General features: G+C 46.8%; 1 protein-coding gene across 3 annotated transcripts in view; it reads left to right on the top strand.

Annotated features, from left to right (window-relative positions):
* The first annotated feature begins 304 nt into the window (after positions 1-304).
* Positions 305-19974, top strand: part of LRCH1 (leucine rich repeats and calponin homology domain containing 1) — a 201559-nt gene continuing 181889 nt past the window's right edge. For all 3 annotated transcript variants that reach the window (XM_042918678.1, XM_042918850.1, XM_042918938.1), the window contains exon 1: positions 305-861. In XM_042918678.1, the coding sequence (XP_042774612.1) occupies positions 546-861 (316 nt within the window). In that variant the 5' untranslated portion in view covers positions 305-545. The remainder of the gene's footprint in view (positions 862-19974) is intronic.

Genomic DNA, 19974 nt, shown 5'->3' with positions numbered 1-19974 from the left:
AAACCTCCGGTCTCCCAAGATACCCTGGGCAGCGAAAAGAACCCTAGGGGCCTTCGGCGTCTAAACCAAGGTGACCCGCTGCAGGGGTCCGGCCCCCCTGACGCACCCGCATTGCCGGGCGGAGCGCAGCGAAGCCGCGGGGGCCGGCCGGGCTCCGAGCGGAGGAAGGCTCCGGGCTGGACTGACAGCTTGGGGAAGGAGGAGGAGAGAGCGGGCGGCGCGGCGCGGCGCGGCGGAGGAGGGGAGAGCCGCGGAGAGGAGGGAGCAAGGGCGGGAGGAGACACATGCGCGCTGCCTGCCGCCGCCGCCGCCGCCGCCGCAGTCCTTAGCTTCCCGGGGACAGGAAACCTTCGAGACCGAGCTGCCACTGCCGCCTCCCCGACTGCCCCCGTTCGGCGCGCCTGCCACACCCTCCTCCCCTCTTCCACGATCTTTCGGTGGGGCACTGCAGGGACTCGGCCCGCGCTGCCGTCTCCCCCTCCCGGGGGAGCGCTGTGACCCTCCCCGCAGGAGCGGCGGGGCGGGGTGGGGGGGCCCGGGAGAAGATGGCGACGCCGGGAAGCGAACCCCAACCTTTCGTCCCTGCCCTCTCGGTGGCTCCTCTGCACCCACATCATCATCCCCACCACCATCCCCACCACCATCAGCACCACGGAGGAACGGGAGCCAACAGCGGGGTCGGGGGAGGCGGCGGCGGCGGCGGCGGCAGCGGGGGCTTCAACCTGCCCTTGAACCGGGGGCTGGAGCGCGCGCTGGAGGAAGCGGCCAATTCCGGGGGGTTGAACCTCAGCGCCAGGAAATTGAAGGAATTTCCCCGGACCGCGGCCCCCGGTCACGACCTCTCGGACACGGTGCAGGCAGGTGAGAAAGGGGCGAGGGGCAGGCAGGGGGTGTGGGTGACGGGCTGTCGCGCCATCCCCCCGCGGCGGCCAGTCTGAGATGTGGGCTCGCTGGGGGTCCTCTGGCCGGTGCTCTCCCGGGTAAGGGGCACGCGTGGGCGCCGGAGAGGTGGGCCCCGCCGAGGGCACGGTGGCCACCGCCTCGCCCGGCGGCCTGCGGCGCGGCGCCGGGAGAGCCGGGGTGCGCCCGGCCGCGGCGGCGCCCGCGAGCGCGCGGGTCCCCGGCTCCGCACCCCGCGGCGGCCGCGCCGGGGCAGTGGCGGCCGGGCAGGCACTGGCGGGTGCGCCGCGAGCGCGCCGTGGAAGCGGGAGGTTTGGGGCGGCCGCGTCGGCTTCCCGGGCCCCCGCGCCGGGCCGGGGAAGCCGAGCGCCGCGTCCGCGCTTCCGACCTGGGCAAGCGCTCCTTGCGTCCCGGCGTCGCCGGTCGGACGGGAAAACCCAGACAAAGGTGGCGCTCCCGGGGCCAACCCCAGGGCAGCGGCGCGGTGCCGCTAGGCCCCCTCGCGACATCAGCGAGCGGCCCGGCGACTTGGTGCAGACTGCGAGGAGGTGCCAGGCTTCCTGTTTCTGCGCCTGTGCGAGGGAAGAGCCGCTGCCGGTTGTCGCGACTCGGAAGGGGCAGCCACTGCGCCGGCGGTCGGCTGGGCTCCCGCGTTCCTTGCCCCTAGCTAACCGCCCACACCGTTTGGTCGCCCCGCCGAGGCCCCTAGTTCCCAGTAACCCGATCTTTGCGGGGGCCCGGGACGGGACGGCAAGGCATATTAAAAGAAAAGTAATTAAAGTGAGCCGGTTTTCCTGTGTGAGCCCGACAAGTTGTAACACGCGCCAATGAGCAGCCAGCTCTTTTCAAGTTATGTCATGTATTGACATATTTCTGAGACGTCTGCTTTCTCTTTGGTAGCTGGAGTCACTGGAGCGGGATCTATAAACAGGAAGGAGGGTGGTGGAACTCGATTCGGGCCTTGGTTTCCGACCATCCGGTTCAGCTCCCCCGGGGAGGCTTTGTGTCTTGGCAAGCGCCCAACATTTCCCAGCGCAGTGGGTGCCCCATTTTGGAACCACTGCCCAGCCCTCCTGGCTGTCATCACCTCCTGGGCCGAGTGTCAGACCCCTTGGATACTGGTTGGCTCAACTCTCAGCTCCAGATCTCCCAGTTTCCTCTCGTGGGGGAAGCGGGGGCTGGGCGAGGGAGCAAGGCTTTAGGAGCTTACGTTTCCAGTGCTTGCTTTTCGTTTTCGGCTTCAATTCAGTAAACATTTATTGAGCGTCCTAATGAATATTTAGAAAGAATTCCAAGTTCGCTGGAGGCAGAAAAGGCTCTTGAGGGTCATTACGCTTTGTGATTTGGGAGGGAATTTCCAGAGTTGAGCTGTCAGCAGCTGGGGAGTCTTTTGATGGGACCTCTTGGTTACATTTTTCTCAAGTGGAAGTTATTCCAAGAATTGCCTGAATCATTAACTTAAAAAAAAATCTGTTAAGTTCTACTTCCCTTTTGCTATAGTACAGTATACCAGAGACTATAGGGAAGGACTGGATATGGAACTGGCATGACCAATAATACATGTTTGTACCTTCAGTAAGGGGGCTTGAAAGTTGCTCCCTGGCTTTGGCTTCAGTAGGGGGGCTTTAGTTATGCAGACGGTTACTCCCAAAGCTGAATGAACGTGATGTGTCTGCTGAGTTGGCATTTCTTTGAGACCCATGCTTTTAAAAGCAGGGACCATCTTGTTCAGTTAAGATCTTGCCATGTGAGGTAAATGCTCAACAGCATTCCTGTTCTCCTCTCTGTTTTTGCTTGTGGTGAACTTGGGTTGTGAGCTTTGCCAGTTTTTAATTATGACCCTCCCTTGCATGTTTAATGCTCAGAAAATTCTAGTTAAGACTCAGAGTCTTAACGTTAATTTCCCAACAGCAACAACAACAAAAAATGCAACGTTAATTATGGGCCAGGGAATGTCACCAAAGTTTGTAGAAACTTCAGACATGCCAGAAAAGATAAAGCGTATTTAAGGTAGCCAGCCATTTCAGGTGAAATTTGAGTACCCCGGTGTATTCAGGGGTTGCTTCTGGCAAAACATCTTTGCCTCAGGTCAACAGCTGGCTGTGAACCAAATGCATTCTGCCCTTTGTTCTAAAGAAATATTTACTGGTCACTGTTCTTTATTTGGAAAAGCAAAAATCAAAATAAAGCAAGAGTTAAAGTCACCCCCGGTTTGCACGGTGTTCTAGCAGAGTGCAGAGTAAGAGGAGTAATGCGTATGATAAAGAAAGTGGTTTTTCCTGGGTTAATATTTAGTTTTCAGAACAGCTCTTGAAATCAGAGTGGCACATGAAGATTCTTAAAGACCCAAGCTGTAAAGTGTACCTTCTCATAAGTCTTGTAAAACAGGGAGTGACACAGAAAGCCTTTTCTCACTGTTGGGTTGTATAATACAGGCCATTTGGTTTACTCCTTGTAAAAGTACCTCTTCTGGCAGCCCCGTATGCAGAACTGCACTCTGGGGCAATGTAGCCGACCTGAACGGAGTTGGAAACTGAGCTATAAGTGCAGAAACATAGAGGCCCTGGGCCACTGAGTAGATAGGTATCTAAGCTCTGTCACTAAAGTGCCTACGTATTTTTCACAGGGGAAAAAAAACTCCCAAGCCCTCACTTGGAGCCTATCGATTTACTCATATTTGAGTCAGAATAGTTCTGTTGTCAGAATTTAGTCTTTCTGCAGGTGAGAAAGAGAAAGGCCGAGCTGTGCAGGTGTGGTGGCAGAGGTGACATTGGCTGAACGGGAGAAGTGTGAACAAAAGAGCCGCGATTAGCGCTCGGCTTTGCCGTGTGCCGAGTTCTTTATCTGCACCATCCTGTTCAGTCCTCACTGGAATCCTGCTCGTATCCTCATTTCCAGCTGGGGAGATTGCGACTGAGAGATGTCAGGTACTGTGCTCAAGATCATACCCCTGGTTAGATGGTGAGCCAGTGATTAGACCCTGATGGTTTCACTTTGGCATTGATGTTCTTGACCATTTTCCTGTGAAGCAGAGAAGAGGTGGAAGGAGCAGAATCCCGGAGGCTGTTTGGAGGTTCATTCAGCCAACATTCATTCCCCAGGTACCTACCAAGCACCTCTAAGGGCCAGGCGCTGTTCTAGGCACCAGGGATACAGCCGTGACCATCAGAGAATCCACGAGTCCCTTCATAATGGAGTCCCCGTTCTATCTGGAGGGGGATCGGGAGAGAAATGAGGACATTGATTTTGCAGAATGAGTAGGAAGATTTATAGTATAAATATAGTATCCCTGTCTTAGAAATAGTCATGCTGCGATGATTTAAGGTGACTTGAGGTGGTTTGCAACAGTAAGAGCACAAAGGGTGATTGGTAATACAAACTGAAGCATAGAACTGGGACTGATAAAAAAAGGACACAGATACGTGCATCGGGAAAGTGAACTTTTTTCCCCCAATGCTGATTTATTAAGTGTGTCATTTTGGGATGAGAAGTTCAAGATGGTGTGGAATATGACTGAGAAAACGCGAATTGAAAAGATTAAGAAAAGAACGTGTCTGTCTCAGATCGATTGCAGGAGGTGCTAGAAAATAAAAAGGAAGCCCTTGGACTTGATGGACAGACAGTTGGTAAAAACTGGTGTCATTAAGGAGAGGGCGGAGTATATCACGGCAGTATCTTTTCGAGGCGTTTGGAAGCAGGAAACACCGGACGGGAAATGGAGAGCCTACTCAGGCAGGAATATAGAAGTCTGGCATAAAAAAATGACTCTCTGTGTCCTGTATGTGCCCATGCGGAATGTGTAGGAGATTGCAAGGTGAAGACAAGACAGGAATGCATGAGAAGTTAGGTAATAGTTCAGCAAGTTGCAGGAGCCTCAAAGCAGATCAAAGCGAGATGCTGAATAGCATAGATAGACGTTGTCTGCGAAATTCAGAAGAAAAGGTTTTTCCAGTTAGGCTGGTTTGGAAAGACTTTCAGAGCCGAGGCAGGGTTTGGGTGAGGTTTTGGAGGATGGATTGGTTTTGGATAGAAGTGCCCATGAGCTTTCTGCGGTGGAAAAGATGTTTCTGTGATGGGGAGTGAGAACCTGATGCTCTAAGATCTGTGCATAAAACAGAAGGAGAGAGCATTTAAGCCTGTGCCTCTGGTCATGTCCTCCCTCCCCACTGTCACCATGTAATGATCTAACAGAGAGCAGGGTTCTTGGGACCTTTTATTTGAGGACTCTGGAGATGGCTGAGGCCTGGGATTTGTCAGCCTGCGGGACTAACACCCTAGTCTGTGTGAGCTAGCTCTCTGAAATGTCTGTATGGACTCAGAGACTCTTCTCTGAGATCTGTGAGCAGGCTTATCTGCTGAATGCTGACACCCCCACTCCCGTCCTCCAGCAACCAAATCCTTGGGATATCAGCGCTCTCTTAGTCACTGGAATTCACACGGGACTTGATAAAGCAATCTATGTATTCTCAAGAACACGCTCTGTTCCATAAATTGGGCCACAAAGACTTTTCATTACACGCGTGATGAAACTTTGGAAATCATGTGTCTTCTTAAAACGTACCTGCTTTAATAGTTACATCTGGTTTCAAATTGTTTTTCTGCTGTTGTATTGGATTTATTATTGCTGTAGCTGCCATTTGTTGTGGTAGTCGCTCTCATATAAATGTCTGTACTTATTACACGTATTCCAAATACTTCTCCATTCATAAATGATCATTCACAGCCTTTCCTTCACAGTATGTTGTCTTCTGTTGATCAGTTCCTTCCTTGTTAAGGCATAGAGGACTTCTAATGGTGAAAGCTTTTATGACATCTAGAACTCCACGTACATGGCGGCTTTGAATCCCATCCCTATGTGCTCTTACGTGTGTCTGTGTGTGGCAGAGACGGTCTCCACAAACACGTTGCTATTCTCAGTGCTTGCCTTAGAGGCTGCTCTTTATTGAAGAGACAGGAGCACACTAATCAAGTTTCTAGAAGAATAGCGTACAATTATAGGCCACACAACCTCCGGGAATTTTTGGTCTGTGCCACTTTATGAAGAAATGGCCCAGGGTTTGACCTTCATCACTGAAATGATCCCGCTGGATAGTTTGTCCGTCACGGCGACATCTTATTTGATTTTTGGTGAGTATAGGTCATTAGGCCAAAATTGGGCACCTCACCACTTAAAATTTTTTACTCAAATTATTGACTAAAAGTTTTTTTTTTTTTTTGAGTTCTATGCAAACTTCAATTTTTTCATGCTGTGGTTTACACATTCTTTTGTGGTAAGCATTTCAAGGGTAAAGGCCTTTTGAAGTCCGTGTTAGTGTTGATCAGTTCAGAGGTCAATTTCCTTTTACTCTTGTCCTTCTGGGGTGTCCAAAGACTTTTCCTGTCCTGATACTTAGCTTCATCATTGCTTGTTTTTAAACATAAGTTTTTTCCCCTCTTTGTGTGTACTTGCCTACGTTTCCCTTTATGTCTATTTTTCTGTATAAATATACAGAAATATAAAAATATGCAAAATAAATATACATAAAGGTATAGATAGGTAGTAGATGGATGATAGAAAGATAGATAGATAGATAGATAGATAGATATTTTGTGTTTAGAGGGGCAGCATTTACTTTCTCTTACTCAGTTCTCTCCAAAAGTCACCCCCACCCCTCCAGGTGCTGCACCGATTATGTTTTTCCAGAGACTCGGTAATTTAAATAACAGAAATGCTATTAACTCAACTTACGGTACCTGGCAGTGGGTTCACCAGTCAGGCCACATAACTTGAACTCTTGTGTAAGCCTCACAAAAACCTGTTTGTGACACTCCTTTCCAGATTTGGTTTCGTGTTTTGGAAAAGGAGTCTTCTGCCTGAGAGATACATCAGGAGAAACTGCCCTGGGCTTAGATCTGGTAATGCCACTAATTTGTGAACTCTTCCAGTGACTGAGTCAGTTGTTAGGGATTAAGGCAATTTGGTGTTAATTGCAGTGATTATTTCAAGTTATAATATTATAATCTATCATAAAACATTTAAGATATAAGGCATAAAACCCAACTATATATTTACATACCTGATGCCTTTATTTATATGTAACCTGTAGGAGGAAGTCTAGAGGCTTCTGTTACAGATACTCCTGGTTGTTTTTGTTTTTTTTTCCCACCAGAATTCCAAAATTTGCAGTTGCTGTGATATTTCAGACAGGTTTTTTGTTTTTGTTTTTGTTTTTTCCTATAAGATGTGAATTGTTCAACCCAAAGAAAAAAATCAGCAAAAAACAAACAAAAAAAAAAGGTCAGAATTCCACGTAAGCCTTAGTTTGGGAAAACTAGGTCTACCAATATAGACAAGCTGGAAGCATGCCTGTGTTTTCATCTTAATTTAAGAGTTCGGTAGTATTGCTTCCATATACTGTAGTAAGAAGTCATGCATTTGGAAACCATCTGTTCCCACAAAGTAATTCAGAAATAAAGTGAGATTGTTTACATGAACAGAAAGTTGACGAACTGTGAGAATTTGGTTTCTCTTGCATACTCCAGCAATGCAATAGAGGAGAAATGCTTTTATAATCAGACTGCTGTCTGTGTTCATAGTTTTTCCCAACCGTATCCTCCTTTATCGGCCACCAAGGAGGATATAGGTAAGGGGAAACAAAAACGAAGTAGAGAAGAACGATATTTGATTTACATGACAAATATAATATATTTTTCTGTGATGAGAAATTGCTGCTCTTCTGTTCATATGCTGTCCGTTTACAGTTCCCAAGACCCTTCCAGGGCATTTTGGTTACCAAGATCAGGCTCTGTGGGTTTGGAATCTTCCCTGATGCTTGCTTTTCTTCCTTGGGCTGTGTTTCCTCAATCTTTTTGCTAGAGGGGGGTCCTAAGACCTTGAGAGATGAATAGGGCCATGACCTCTCAGCTCAGTGAGTCTTGAGTTTCCTCTTCACTGTTGTCCCTGCATGGGCAGGAAACGACCCCATCTTAAGTTTTTTAATCCTCTGGTTTCTTCGGTGGCCTTGCTTTTGACAGCTGACCCCTGCAGTGCAAGACATGGTGTTTTGCTACACAGCGTATTCCTCTAATATCCTTTTGTGTTTTTGATGTTCATGCCATTCAGTGTTAGGAGTGACATCAGTATGTCTGACCTGGTTCCATCAGCGTAGCTGATTTGACTCACGTTATCTCTGCAGGCAACAGTGACAAGTTAGAGAAGGGCGTCAGCTGCAGACTGTCTGACTTGACTTTCCTCTACATGGCCTTCATTTAGCTTTTCCAGGCCATTTCCCTCACTTCCCCCTCCTGCCCGCCCTGTAGGATTCTCTTCCTCCCACTCTCATTTCGGCAGGTCCCCAGGCCTTCCCCAGGCTCCACAGTCTCCCCGCCAGCCCTCCTTGCAGATCTGAGCCCTGAATCATGCATGACCCCAAGGCGCCTTTGCAGTATTTCCTTATGGCATTTTTGGCTAATTATTACCTGCTTCCTTTGGTACTTTTCCCATGTTTAAGTGGTTTCTCTGCCTTTATTGGCCTGGAAGTTCTGGCTAGGCAGGGTTTTTTTTCTTTCCTTTATTTTTATATGTGCCCTCCATGCCTATCACAGAAAGTGCTAGATCTACATCAGGGGACTGTTCTGTCTCCTCGTTCCTGCTCATGGCCCACTGTTAGTCCCTGTACTTTTAATCCATCATCTCGGATCCGACCAGATAGCTTAAACCCTGAGCATCGGTGCCCTCACCGGCAGAATGGGAATAATATGTATTTAGTAGAGCTATTGTGAGGACAATAATTATATGGATACCAGAACATTATCAAGTGCTTTCTCTGTGCCAGATGTTGATCCTAGTGCTTTATATGTAAACCTATGTATTAAATATGTGTACTCTAGGTATGGCCTCATTTAATTCTTGCTAAGTGTTCTAACTATAGTAGGAACTCCCTAACTCTTCTAGCTGTTATCTGGATTCCTCCTGACCTCCTGTGTCTGGTTCCCATTCATCTGCTTCTGAAATGCCTTTCTTGACGACTGTGGCTTGAAGAGGGGGTTTAGATATCTGGAAAACATCCATTCACATCTCTCCCTCATTCAATGACTGAGGACACTGAGGCCCAAGGTCACACAGGAGGGCGGTGGGTAGGCTCCTGGACCAAGGCAGAGTCTCACAGCCTGACACCAAAGGGCTGTTTCTGTGGAGCCAGGAGGCCACCCCGGCATAGATGGAAGAACTCCTACCCTTCATAGAATTCTCAGGTCACACTTTTCTGGACCCGCCACATGGACGGTCGCTAAAAGACCAAAAACTACTGTGAAATCTTTAATAATGTATGGTTTAAAACCAGGGAGAATAAGATATATAACTAATAGTGGTTGAAGATGAAATATGTTAGTTCAGGATTTTACTGCATGTGGTTTGGGGGGCATGCATGGGCCCCGGGTAGATGGGATTCCAAATACTGAAAGGCGTGTTGGACAGTCCCTGGCCTACAAACTGGAGGCCCACAGCGGTCTTTCATTGCAGTGTTTTTCTTGGAATACATTTTCCTGTGGAAATAAAGCAGTTAAGTGGTGGTTTGGTTCTCCCGCCAACCGTCTATTTAACCCTGGCAGCGACGGGCCTTCGTATTAATGGTGGTTTCTCATTGTTTCTTTGGAAAAACGCGGCGTTAGTTGTGACATGAAATTCTGAATCTGGAGATCTTGGCATCAGGCTGTGAATGAAGCCCCCTCCTCATGGGGATAATTCCCTCTCCTTTTATCCTTTCCGACTGAGTGCCAGAAGGTTTCCCTCCCCTCCTCCAGGTCCCTGGGTCCGTAGGTGCTCCTTCCCACCGGTATGGGGAGCTACGGTTGACCCAAGTCAGAGTGTCTGCTCTGGGACTCCACAAGGAAGGGGCTGGCCCGGCAGGAATTTAAACACTTCTCTTCCAGGGGTGCCTGGGTGGCTCAGTCAGTTAAGCCTCTGACTTTGGCTCAGGTCATGATCTCACGGTTCGGTTCGTGAGTTTGAGCCCCGCATCGGGCTCTGTGCTGACAGCTCAGAGCCTGAAGCCTGCTTCAGGTTCTGTGTTTCCCTCTCTCTCTCTCTGCCCCTCCCTGGCTTGTACTCTGTTTCTGTCTCTCTCAAAAATAAACATTAAAAAAAAAAAAAAATTTAATACTTCTCTCCAAAATTTTTATATTTTTTATGTATTATCTTCTCAATTTATTAAGTTTAGAATTTTGAAGCAAGTTCCTGAATCTCACTGAACTTCAGGTTTGTGATTTGTTAGAAGTGAAAATGCTCTTTACCCCTCAGGGCTGTGGCAGTTCCCGAGGGAAGGTGCAGGACCGTTTTCTTCAGTAAAATAAATAGTCGGAAGTTGTTGGCATATTATTAGCATACGGGCTAAGAGCACAGTGTGGCTGGGTCTTAGTCCTAGCTCCTCCAGGATGTGGTGAGTATTTAACCTGCCTTGACTCCGTTTCTTCAGCATAAAATGAGGGATAACAATCACAGAATTATCTTGAGGAGTAAGCAAACGAATATACGTGTAAAGTGCTTAGTTCAGTGCCTGGCGTTGACCTTTGCCATTATTTTTATACTCTATTATCTTTAGAAAAGATATTCAGGTTTTTAAAAAAATGGTCATTCATTTACTTTTTGAGAGAGAGAGGAGCACAAAAGCGGGAGAGAGGCAGAGAGAGACGGAGACACAGAATCCGAAGCAGGCTCCAGGCTCTGAGCTGTCAGCACAGAGTTCACCATGGGGCTTCGAACCCATGGACCTCAGGGTCATGACCTGAGCCGAAGTTGGACGCTTAACCAACTGAACCACCCAAGTGTCCTGAGATTCAATTTTTTAAAGCACAAAAAACCTAAACTCCTGGAAATTTTGTGACATTATAAAATGATTTTAATATCCAGAATGCTTGAGTATACGTGCTTTCACTGTGTGTAAGCATTACTGATACTCTTTGGCAGTCTTTGGAAGATGGTGGAGTAGGTGGGATTTATTATTCCAGCTCTACATAGAGCCAAATTCTATGTAGTGAGGAAACCCAGGTTTGAGGGTGAAATGGTTTTCCTTGGGTTATGTTGCTATAGGACGGTTGAGCCAAGACAAGGTCTTCTGAGTTTTTATGTGATTTCTGTTCAGCTAGCAATATAACAGTGTTCTTAGGTCTGATTTGATTTTATCAGGACAGAGAAATCCTGTGGGGGACCAGGCTGATGAGAAGAATGAGTCCAGGATCCTCCCAGTAAAGGATGGGGAACTGTGTTCCAGTGCCACACTATGTATTCAGGCCAGGAGTCTGGGGACCAAGACGAGGCCAAGAGTCTGGGGACCAAGACTGGTTTTTGGCCTCAGGATTGGAGGGTGGGAAGGAGTGGGTGAGGCCTCAGAGGAGGGCTTGCCTTGCAGCTCTCTGCCCTGTGCAAGAGTCCTGACACTGATTTAAGAGTTTTCCAGATGGGGCACCTGGGTGGCTAAGTCTGTTAAGCGTCTGACTTTAGCTCGGCTCATGATGTCACGGTTCGTGGGTTCGAGCCCTGGTTGGGCTCTGTGCTGACAGCTCAGAGCCTGGAGCCTGTTTAGGATTCTGTCTCCCTCGCTCTCCCACTTGCAGTCTGTCTGTCTCTCGCTCTCAAAAATAGACATTAAAAAAAAGCTAAAAAAAGTAAAAGCTCTCTAGAAAATATTTAAAAGCCTTCTGGAAAAATAAGTAAATGAATAAATAAATAAAAGCTTTCTAGATTAAAATAGATAACCTTTTTATGCTCTTGGCAAAAACAATTTGTGAATCTTTTTACATTTTGGCAACTGCTCTGAGGATGTTTAGCAATTAATTCTTCTATAAAATGTGAGAGATGTCTATGAGGAGGCAAAGCTTTAAGAATGAATATATAGACTTCAGTGCTTAAATGTATCTGTTCTTTTCTCACTGTTTTCCTGGCATCCGGCATTTATTTTGAACTTTATTCAGGTATTAATTCTTTAAAAGGCTTGTGATAGGTTCAGTATCATCCTGAAGTTACTGGTAATGGAAGTGAAAGGGGGATGTCCTCTGGATCCAGGTCCCTTAGGAATATTTCTTCAGTCTTCACGACCGGCTTGCAAGGTAGGTACTGTCCTTGTTGCCGAGAAGGAAATGTGTCAGTTAGGCAAGCTTATAGTAGGTTTGTAGATCCAGTAAAGACAGAGCAGAACCAGAGTCTGAACTCTTGTGGAAAGTTCTGGAGTCTCTTGCCAGGCTCTGTTACGGTGTCACTGAATATGTACAACTGGAGGAACAGACTACAGGAGGGGATTTTGTCATGAGAATCAAGGCCATAGCATTTTGACAGGCAGTCCCTGGGGTGACTCAGATAACGGAGCTTGAGCTGGACTCAGATTCTGGACTACTTTCTTTCTCCCACTAGTCTGAAAGCGGGTGTGGGGGACACAGGTACGGGTGCAGTGAGTTCTAATCCTCACCTCTAAGCCAGTTATCAGCTCCATTCTGAGAACTGCATTTTAAAGAAGCAACAATTACTAGTTTTAAAAATTCTCCAAGGTTTCTGTTGTTTAGAAATGTAAATACACATTAGGGTTTTTAGTTTTGGTGTAAAATTTTGTTAGGCTGTATATAACATGTGACCTAATTGAACAACCCATTTAAACATTACTAGATTTTTTTCCCTACTATGAGAAATGAATGAAGGGCCACTGGGTGAGTGAGCAAGTAGTTTACTTTCTAGAACATTCCCTGTGTAACACAAGTGTTTATATTCTAAAAGTTTTATTAGGTAGTAATCATTGATTTGGTTTCTAAAAATGCATATTACTTTGTCCTACAGATCCTTCAGTACACTAATTAATTGCTTTTGCAATCTTCTAAACGGGATTGAACAGCAGCCCATTTTGGCTAAAATGGCAGCATGGTTTATGGCTAAATAACCAAAACTTTTTGTGTTGATGCAAATTGATCTAAGTCAAAGGAATCTGATTGTTCAGTTGAAGGCAGATAGACCTCTCTTTGTACAGCTCCCTCGGAGGTGTGGGTGATAATCTCTGCATGCAATTTTAGGCAATTACATGTGTTTTTCTGGCCTTTAGAAAGCCTGGATAAATGAAAGTTAGTTTTAGTTGTGCTATTCATTCCTGTGGCTGTAGTCTTGCAATAAACGCTGGCTGTGGTTTATTCAGATATTTGCAATTAATGCTTTCCTGTATCTATGCAGTACTTTAAAGGAAGCTATAACTTTGTGCTTGCTAAGGTGCCTAAGTCTGATCTGGTTTATGAAATTCAGTTGGTGGCTGTACAGGCTTGCTTCTGCACCCCTCCTACCCCCAGAGTCCTGATATCTTAATGAGGACTTGGTATGTCAATATGAAATTTGCACAGTGGGAGTTCTGAGGTAATATGCCCTGATAGAGCCCCCAATGTCTGCCTCTTAGAGAGGGGATGACAAAGAGAGGGTACCCCAGCTAAGTGCTTGCATAATCAGGCAGCCTGCGTCTCTCTAAAGTGGTTGTTTCGTTTCATTGTGTGGGGTGCGTCGTGCTCTCTAGTGTGTCAGTGTCTCAGGCCCCTTCTCTCCTCTGGCAGCCTTGGTTGTAACCTCTCAATTCCGCAAGGTAGATTGCTTGATGAGCCTCATTAGTTTTGGATGAGAGACGTCAGCTTTCAAACATACCACTTTGTGATCTGCAACACTTTCAGTTTGGAAGAGAACATTTGGTCACTGTACACATCATAAGACGTGCTCTTACAGGGTGCACATAAGTAGCCTCATGCTAAGTCCAGCTTGGTTTATACCGCTTGCGCTGGCTTAATGGATGATAGCAGCTCCTGATTTGGACGCTAAGTCCTATGATCACTCCACTCATACGGGACCATAGACACCATCTCTCTCTCTCTCTTAAAGTTTATTTATTATTTTTTGAGTGGGAGGGAGAGAGAGAGAGAGCGTGCAGAGGCAGGGCAGAAAGAGAGGGAGAGAGAGGATCCCAAGCAGGCACTGCTCAGTCAGCACAGAACCCGATTTGAGGCTCCAACTCACAAACTGTGAGATCATGACCTGAGCCGAAATCAAGAGTCGGATGCTTAATCGACTGAACCACTCAGGTGCCCCACCATCTCTTAAGGATAAACTGAAAAGGAGACCAATGAAGTGACTTGCACATCCCCCCGCCCCTCCCCCGCACCCCTCCCCAGTTACCGTCAGATCAGGTCTAGAATCAGAAGAGTTTATCCTGGCCATCTCTGTCAACTGCCCGTACTGCTATCCTTTGGCTGTATGTCCTTTGGCTGGTTTCTCTTTTTAACTTTCACACCAAGAAACCCTCACAGGAAGGTGTTTGGCATTCGTTGTTAATTTTAGTGGGCAAAACGCAGTACTCATTTAAAATGTTTGAAATATAGTGTGTGTAAAAGGAGTCTACACAAAATGTGGGCATGATTTAAATGATGATAGTGAAATAGACACAGGACAGAGAGCCGGCAGGACGCTGGGACTGGGGGTGGGGATGTGATCACCTGGGAAGGTACAAGGTGTGGTGCAAACAGTCCGTGTCTTGATTGTAATGGGGAGTACCCAGGTGTGTGCATTTGGCGGCACTCAGGGAACTCTACCCTTGCAGATGGGGGCATTTTTTGTTTATAAATTGTAACTTAGTAAAGTAGACCCATTATTCAACTTACAAAGTAGACCATTTGCAATGTGTATGTTAGCTCTTTGCGTGCTGTGTATTCCCGTTGACGGGCTATTTTAAAACACAGAATAATTGGGTCTTTATGGCCGAATCAATGCCTCACTGTTAGAAGACTGATATTTCTATTGTAGTGGACAGATTCTTTGATCTTCATTTTCTTTATTTTGGAACAGCTTGTTAACAGTCTGCATAGACATACTATAAAATATTCTATTTATGAGTGGCATTTTATTTTATTGATGGACAAAACTGATACTGAGTTGTTTTCTACGACCACTGGGCTGCTGATGTTGGCTAACGAAGTCCATGGCCCAAGAGCATTGGTTGTACGTCTCTTGGGTTCCAGACACTGTGCAGACAGGATCCCATTCTTCTCCCCAGCCTATATGATAGGTGTCATCTACCTTATTTAAAAAAATTTTTTTTGAACATTTATTTATTTTGGAGAGAGAGAGAGAGAGAGAGAGAGTGTGCTCGTGCATAAGCGGGGGAGGGGCAGGGAAAGAGGGAGACACAGAATCTGAAGCAGGCTCCAGGCTCGGAGCTGTCAGCACAGAGCCTGACGCGGGGTTCACACCCACGAATCCTGAGATCATGACCTGAGCCGAAGTTGGACGCTTAACTGACTGAGCCACCCAGGCGCCTCTGGTGTCATGTACCTTAAATGTCATCAAGTACAGAAACTGAGGCTTGTGGGTATTAAGCAGCTTGCCCAAGATCCCCACATGGGATGTGGGGGAGCCGGGGTTTGAATCTCATTTGTCTGACTGTAAAGCATTCCCCTTTCCCACCATGCACACTGTCATTTAGAAAGGACTGCCCTTTCCTGGAGAAAGGGGAGCACTTTGTCTACTCCCTGGCTGTAGCTGTAGCACGAAGACCATGTGGCGTATCACTTCCAGACTTCCTACATCACACCTGTGACCGGCACACCCCTTGCCCAGCCTCCTTCTGTGGCTCTCTCCTGCCTGCCCAGCCAGGGTCAGCCGCCTGCTGGCAGATCTGATGGGTCCTGGACTCTGGCGCCACCCTTCTTATCCCACTGGGTTTTCCTCACACCCTCCTCAAGGACCCCTGGGGCTCCAGCTGCCTTTTCCTGTCGTGTCCCCATATGTTCTGGGTTAAGTGGCCCTACTTTGCCTTTGATCATACCTTTGCTTTCCTCTCTGCATTTGCCAAGTAAAATAAAACAGAAAACAAAACAATAAAAAATAAAATTCCAGTACTCCAGTGCCTGTCAGTCATCCCCAAATCTCAGCTCCTGCCTCTTCCGTGATGTCCCTGATCCCAGCCTCCTACGCTCCCCATTCACCTCCATCTTCTCTGAGCTTCAGGCTTTGGGTCTGAACCAGGTGGTTTAAGTGATCAGGTCCCTCACTTATTCTTTAATTTCATGTCTGTTCTTCCCAATTCAGAACAATAAGAATGATAATCGCTTTATTTATTGGGTCCGGTGTTGTGCTGTGCACGTTAGGTGGCTTTTCTCCAGCAGTCCCCAAGGAGGTAAGTATATGTTTTCTCCCTATCTGACAGATTAGGAACTTGAGGCTCAGAGAGGAATGTCCAGGTACTAAGTGGAGAAATTGAGATTCAAATCCACCTTGACTTGAGTGGTCACATCCTACTCTTGACTCCTGGCAAACTCCTTGAAGGTAATGGAAAGACAAGAACGTGACATTTATTGTTTCTTTGCCAGGGACTGGCATAAAAGGAAGTCAGCTCGTGTGATTTTTACACTAAGGCTAAAAATTAGGTATCACAGCCTCCAAAATCCAAGCCTCAATTTTTTTTTAAATTTTTCTTTTCTTTTTACATTTATTTACTTTTGAGAGAGAGAGAGAGACAGAGCACAAGCAGGGGAGGGGTAGAGAGAGAAGGAGACACAGAATCCGAAGCAGGCTCCAGGCTCCCAGCCATCAGCACAGTGCTGACACGGGACTCGAACCCGCAAACTGTGAGATCATGACCTGAGCCGAAGCCGATCACTTAACCAAGTGAGCCACCCAGGCGCCCCCCAAGGTCCAATTTAAGTGATTTACTCCAGGTCACAGAGCTGATAAGTGGAGACATCAAAATTAAACCAGGTCTTTCTGCCCCTAGACATGCTTTGCTCTGTGCATGAGAAACTCCATCTATATTTCTTTCTCGTAATTCTCTCCAGGGCCTTTTATTTCCTTTTTTGTTCTCTCCAGGGCCCAGGTGGATATTAGTGAAACTTTTCAATTAGTGTTAGGTTGATTGAAAAAAAAAAAAAAAGGTTCCCTTTATTCTGTTAGAAAAGCCTGAGTATGTAAGACATCTTCTAGTAGGGAAGAGTGGAACCCGTAAAGAAGTTAGATTTTTTTTTTTTTTTAACGTTTATTTATTTTTGAGACGGAGAGAGACAGACAGAGCATGAATGGGGGAGGGGCAGAGAGAGAGGGAGACACAGAATTGGAAGCAGGCTCCAGGCTCTGAGCCATCAGCCCAGAGCCCGACGCGGGGCTCGAACTCACGGACTGTGAGATCGTGACCTGAGCTGAAGTCGGACGCTTAACCGACTGAGCCACCCAGGCACCCCAGAGGTTAGATTTTTAAAAGAGATGATACACAGCAAAGGTGAGGTAGAATCAATTCTCGAATGGCATGGCCACCACAGAATTTTTCGTTTATCTTAGGAGATGTACTTACTTTCCTGACTTTTACTGTGGTAGAGCAGGAATGTCTAAAATTAAAAGACAGGAGAGGATGACTTAGGATTTCTGTTCACATTTTTTAAGTTGCTGTGTTTTTAGCCTGCTCCAATCAGCCGTTTCCCCACTTCACCTGCCCTTCTCAGGTACAGAATTAAAAGCTAATGGTGCTTACCCTGGGCCCTGTCCTTGATGGATTTGTAGACCACTGAAATTCACCCAGGGCTCACCCTTAAGAGTAATTAACTATTATTGGGGCGCCTGGGTGGTTCAGTCGGTTGAGCCTCTGACTTTGGCTCAGGTCATGATCTCACGGTTCGTGGGTTCGAGCCCTGCGTCGGGCTCTGTGCTGACAGCTCGGAGCCTGGAGCCTGCTTCAGATTCTGCGTCTCCCTCTCTCTCTGCTCGTCCCCTGCTCACACGCTGTTTCTCTCTCAAAGATAAATAAAGATTAAAAAAAAAAAAAGAGTAGTTAACTATTATTAAAAACAAAACAAAACAAAACAACAAGCCCAAACAACAAGAAAGGGACTCCTTTAAGTGTTAAATATGTAGTAGAGTTTTGTTGATCAAAGCACAGTCTCTGACTGCCCAGCGCACCTTGTGTGTCTGGGCTGTTAGCGCAAGTGACCCAGCGCGATGAGACGACAGGTCTGCATCGGGTCCGGTTTCTGGATCTTGGAATATGTCCCCCACTTTGATTCTTGCCCGTCGCGTGATTTTGTGGAGTATGCTGCATGCCGAGAGAACAGTTGCCAGTGGTCTTACGGCGATGTGTTAGCCTGAGTGCCAGAAGAGACTCAAGTGTAGATCCTTGAGTGGTGGGCACCAACTCTCTTCCACACTTGGCCTTTTGTGCCACGTAACTGAGCGGTGCTGGCTGTGTGCACTGGGTTTTCTTGAAGTGGGCCAGGCAGGTCATCTTCCAGGGCTGTGGGGGCTCCTTAGAATGTACATGATGTGAGGGCTTTACCAGATGAAATAGCAAAGCGCTCAAATCACCACGTCTCTGTCACTGGCTTCCGTCTTTTTTTTTGCTGTGACCATCCAAGGGGTTGGAAACCGCAGTAGTTGTTTAGGTCGTGGGCTTGGAGACCAGGTATTCAAGTCGGCAACGGATCACACAGCAGTGTGCCTAGTGGCTTGGAACCACATTCAAGGCAGTTAAGGTTAGGGTTCTTGCGTTTCTGCCTATTGGCCTGGTGACCTTGGGCAAGTCACTGGGAAAGCCCCGCCCAGTACCTATTTCAGAGGGCTTTGGGAAATTGAGTATGTAAGGGATGTAAAGCAGTGCCTGGCATATGAGAAACACTTCGTAACTGTCAGCTATTATTACTTGTTCCTTTTGTTTGCCTCTTTGTTGTCCTTCTCCCCTGCCACCATCAAATGCTGGCAGAGACCTTGTTTGTCTTTTTCTCTTGTACCACTAGTTCCCAGGACAGTGTCTAGCCCATGGTAGGAGGTTTGTAAATATTTGAGCTCAATAAATGAATAAAGTGGACACGTGAATGAATGCCAGGCTCCATGCTGGATGATTCGTATACAGTGCATAGAGTGAACACGGTGCTTGATATCGCGGAGCTGCCACTTTGTCTAGTGGAGAGGAGCCTGGACATATATCGTGACCAATGGTGACGAGTGACACACAGGGAAAGAGACCATTTTCAATGGCACGATCAGGGAAGAAGAGGCATTTTCAGACCACGTTGTATGGTTGGCTGATAAACGGCATACCTTTTTCTCTTCATCTGTTTGGAGACTTAAAATAATTATTTGTGGGTCCCCCTCTCTGCTTTTTAAAGCAGTTTCATCTCAAATATTTGCTCTCTTCAAACATACAAACCATTATGTGCATGTTCTAAGGTTTTTAAAAGGAAGGCAAACAAACCTCAGCGTTGTAAAAGATTTTAAAAAGTCAACCAAGTAACTTAAAACTGTTTATGATAAATACGTGTTTACTTTTGGTTGCTTGGTATTAATTTTTTTTTCCATTTTGGTGTGTGGGATATTTGTTGGTTTTTCTTCATCTTCTCCTGGTTCGTTTGTATAAATTCAGCCAGCAAAATTCTTTTGGGCAGCAGTAATGTTAAAGATTCTGCTTAGTCTTAGGATGAAATTTACATTAAGTATTTACATTCTTTTTTTTTAATGTTTATTTATTTTGAGAGAGAGAGAGAGAGAATCCCAAGCAGGCTTTGCACTGTTAGCACAGAGCCCAACGTGGGGCTCGATCTCACAAATACTATGAGATCATGACCTGAGCTGAAACCAAGAGTTGGACGCTGAACTCGCTGAGCCACTCAGGTGCCCCTACAAGTACATTCTTGAATGTTACAATAACAGATTCTTTTGGCTAGTGGGCGATGAGATAACTTGAAAAGATCGAGTCAAAGTATGCCTGACGGATAAGAGCCATTCTTTAATTAGGGTCCTGACTCTGGCTGACCATAGGAAGCAGAGAACCGTTAGAAGGCTCTGTGCGGCTTTCCTCCATTATCACCAGCATGGCAAAGTGTGTTCTCCACTGCAGGTTAATTAATGATCTTATAGGTGTGGAGTTTGAGCTCAGCTCCGCATCCCAAACTTCGGTGAAGTTGCCTGCTGTGTGACTTAGTTGCACACAGCCGTGGGGTATGCGTGCACCGCCATCTATCTACACAAAGCCCTGTTACTCGGCCTTGTGGTTAGGGCACTGGAGCTGTGCTTGGAGGGGCTTTTCATCCCTATACTCTGCACTCAGATGG

The sequence above is a fragment of the Panthera leo genome, chromosome A1 (genome assembly GCF_018350215.1).
Source record: "Panthera leo isolate Ple1 chromosome A1, P.leo_Ple1_pat1.1, whole genome shotgun sequence".
In the NCBI taxonomy this organism is placed as follows: domain Eukaryota; kingdom Metazoa; phylum Chordata; class Mammalia; order Carnivora; family Felidae; genus Panthera; species Panthera leo.
This window is presented reverse-complemented; position numbering and strand designations above follow the sequence as displayed.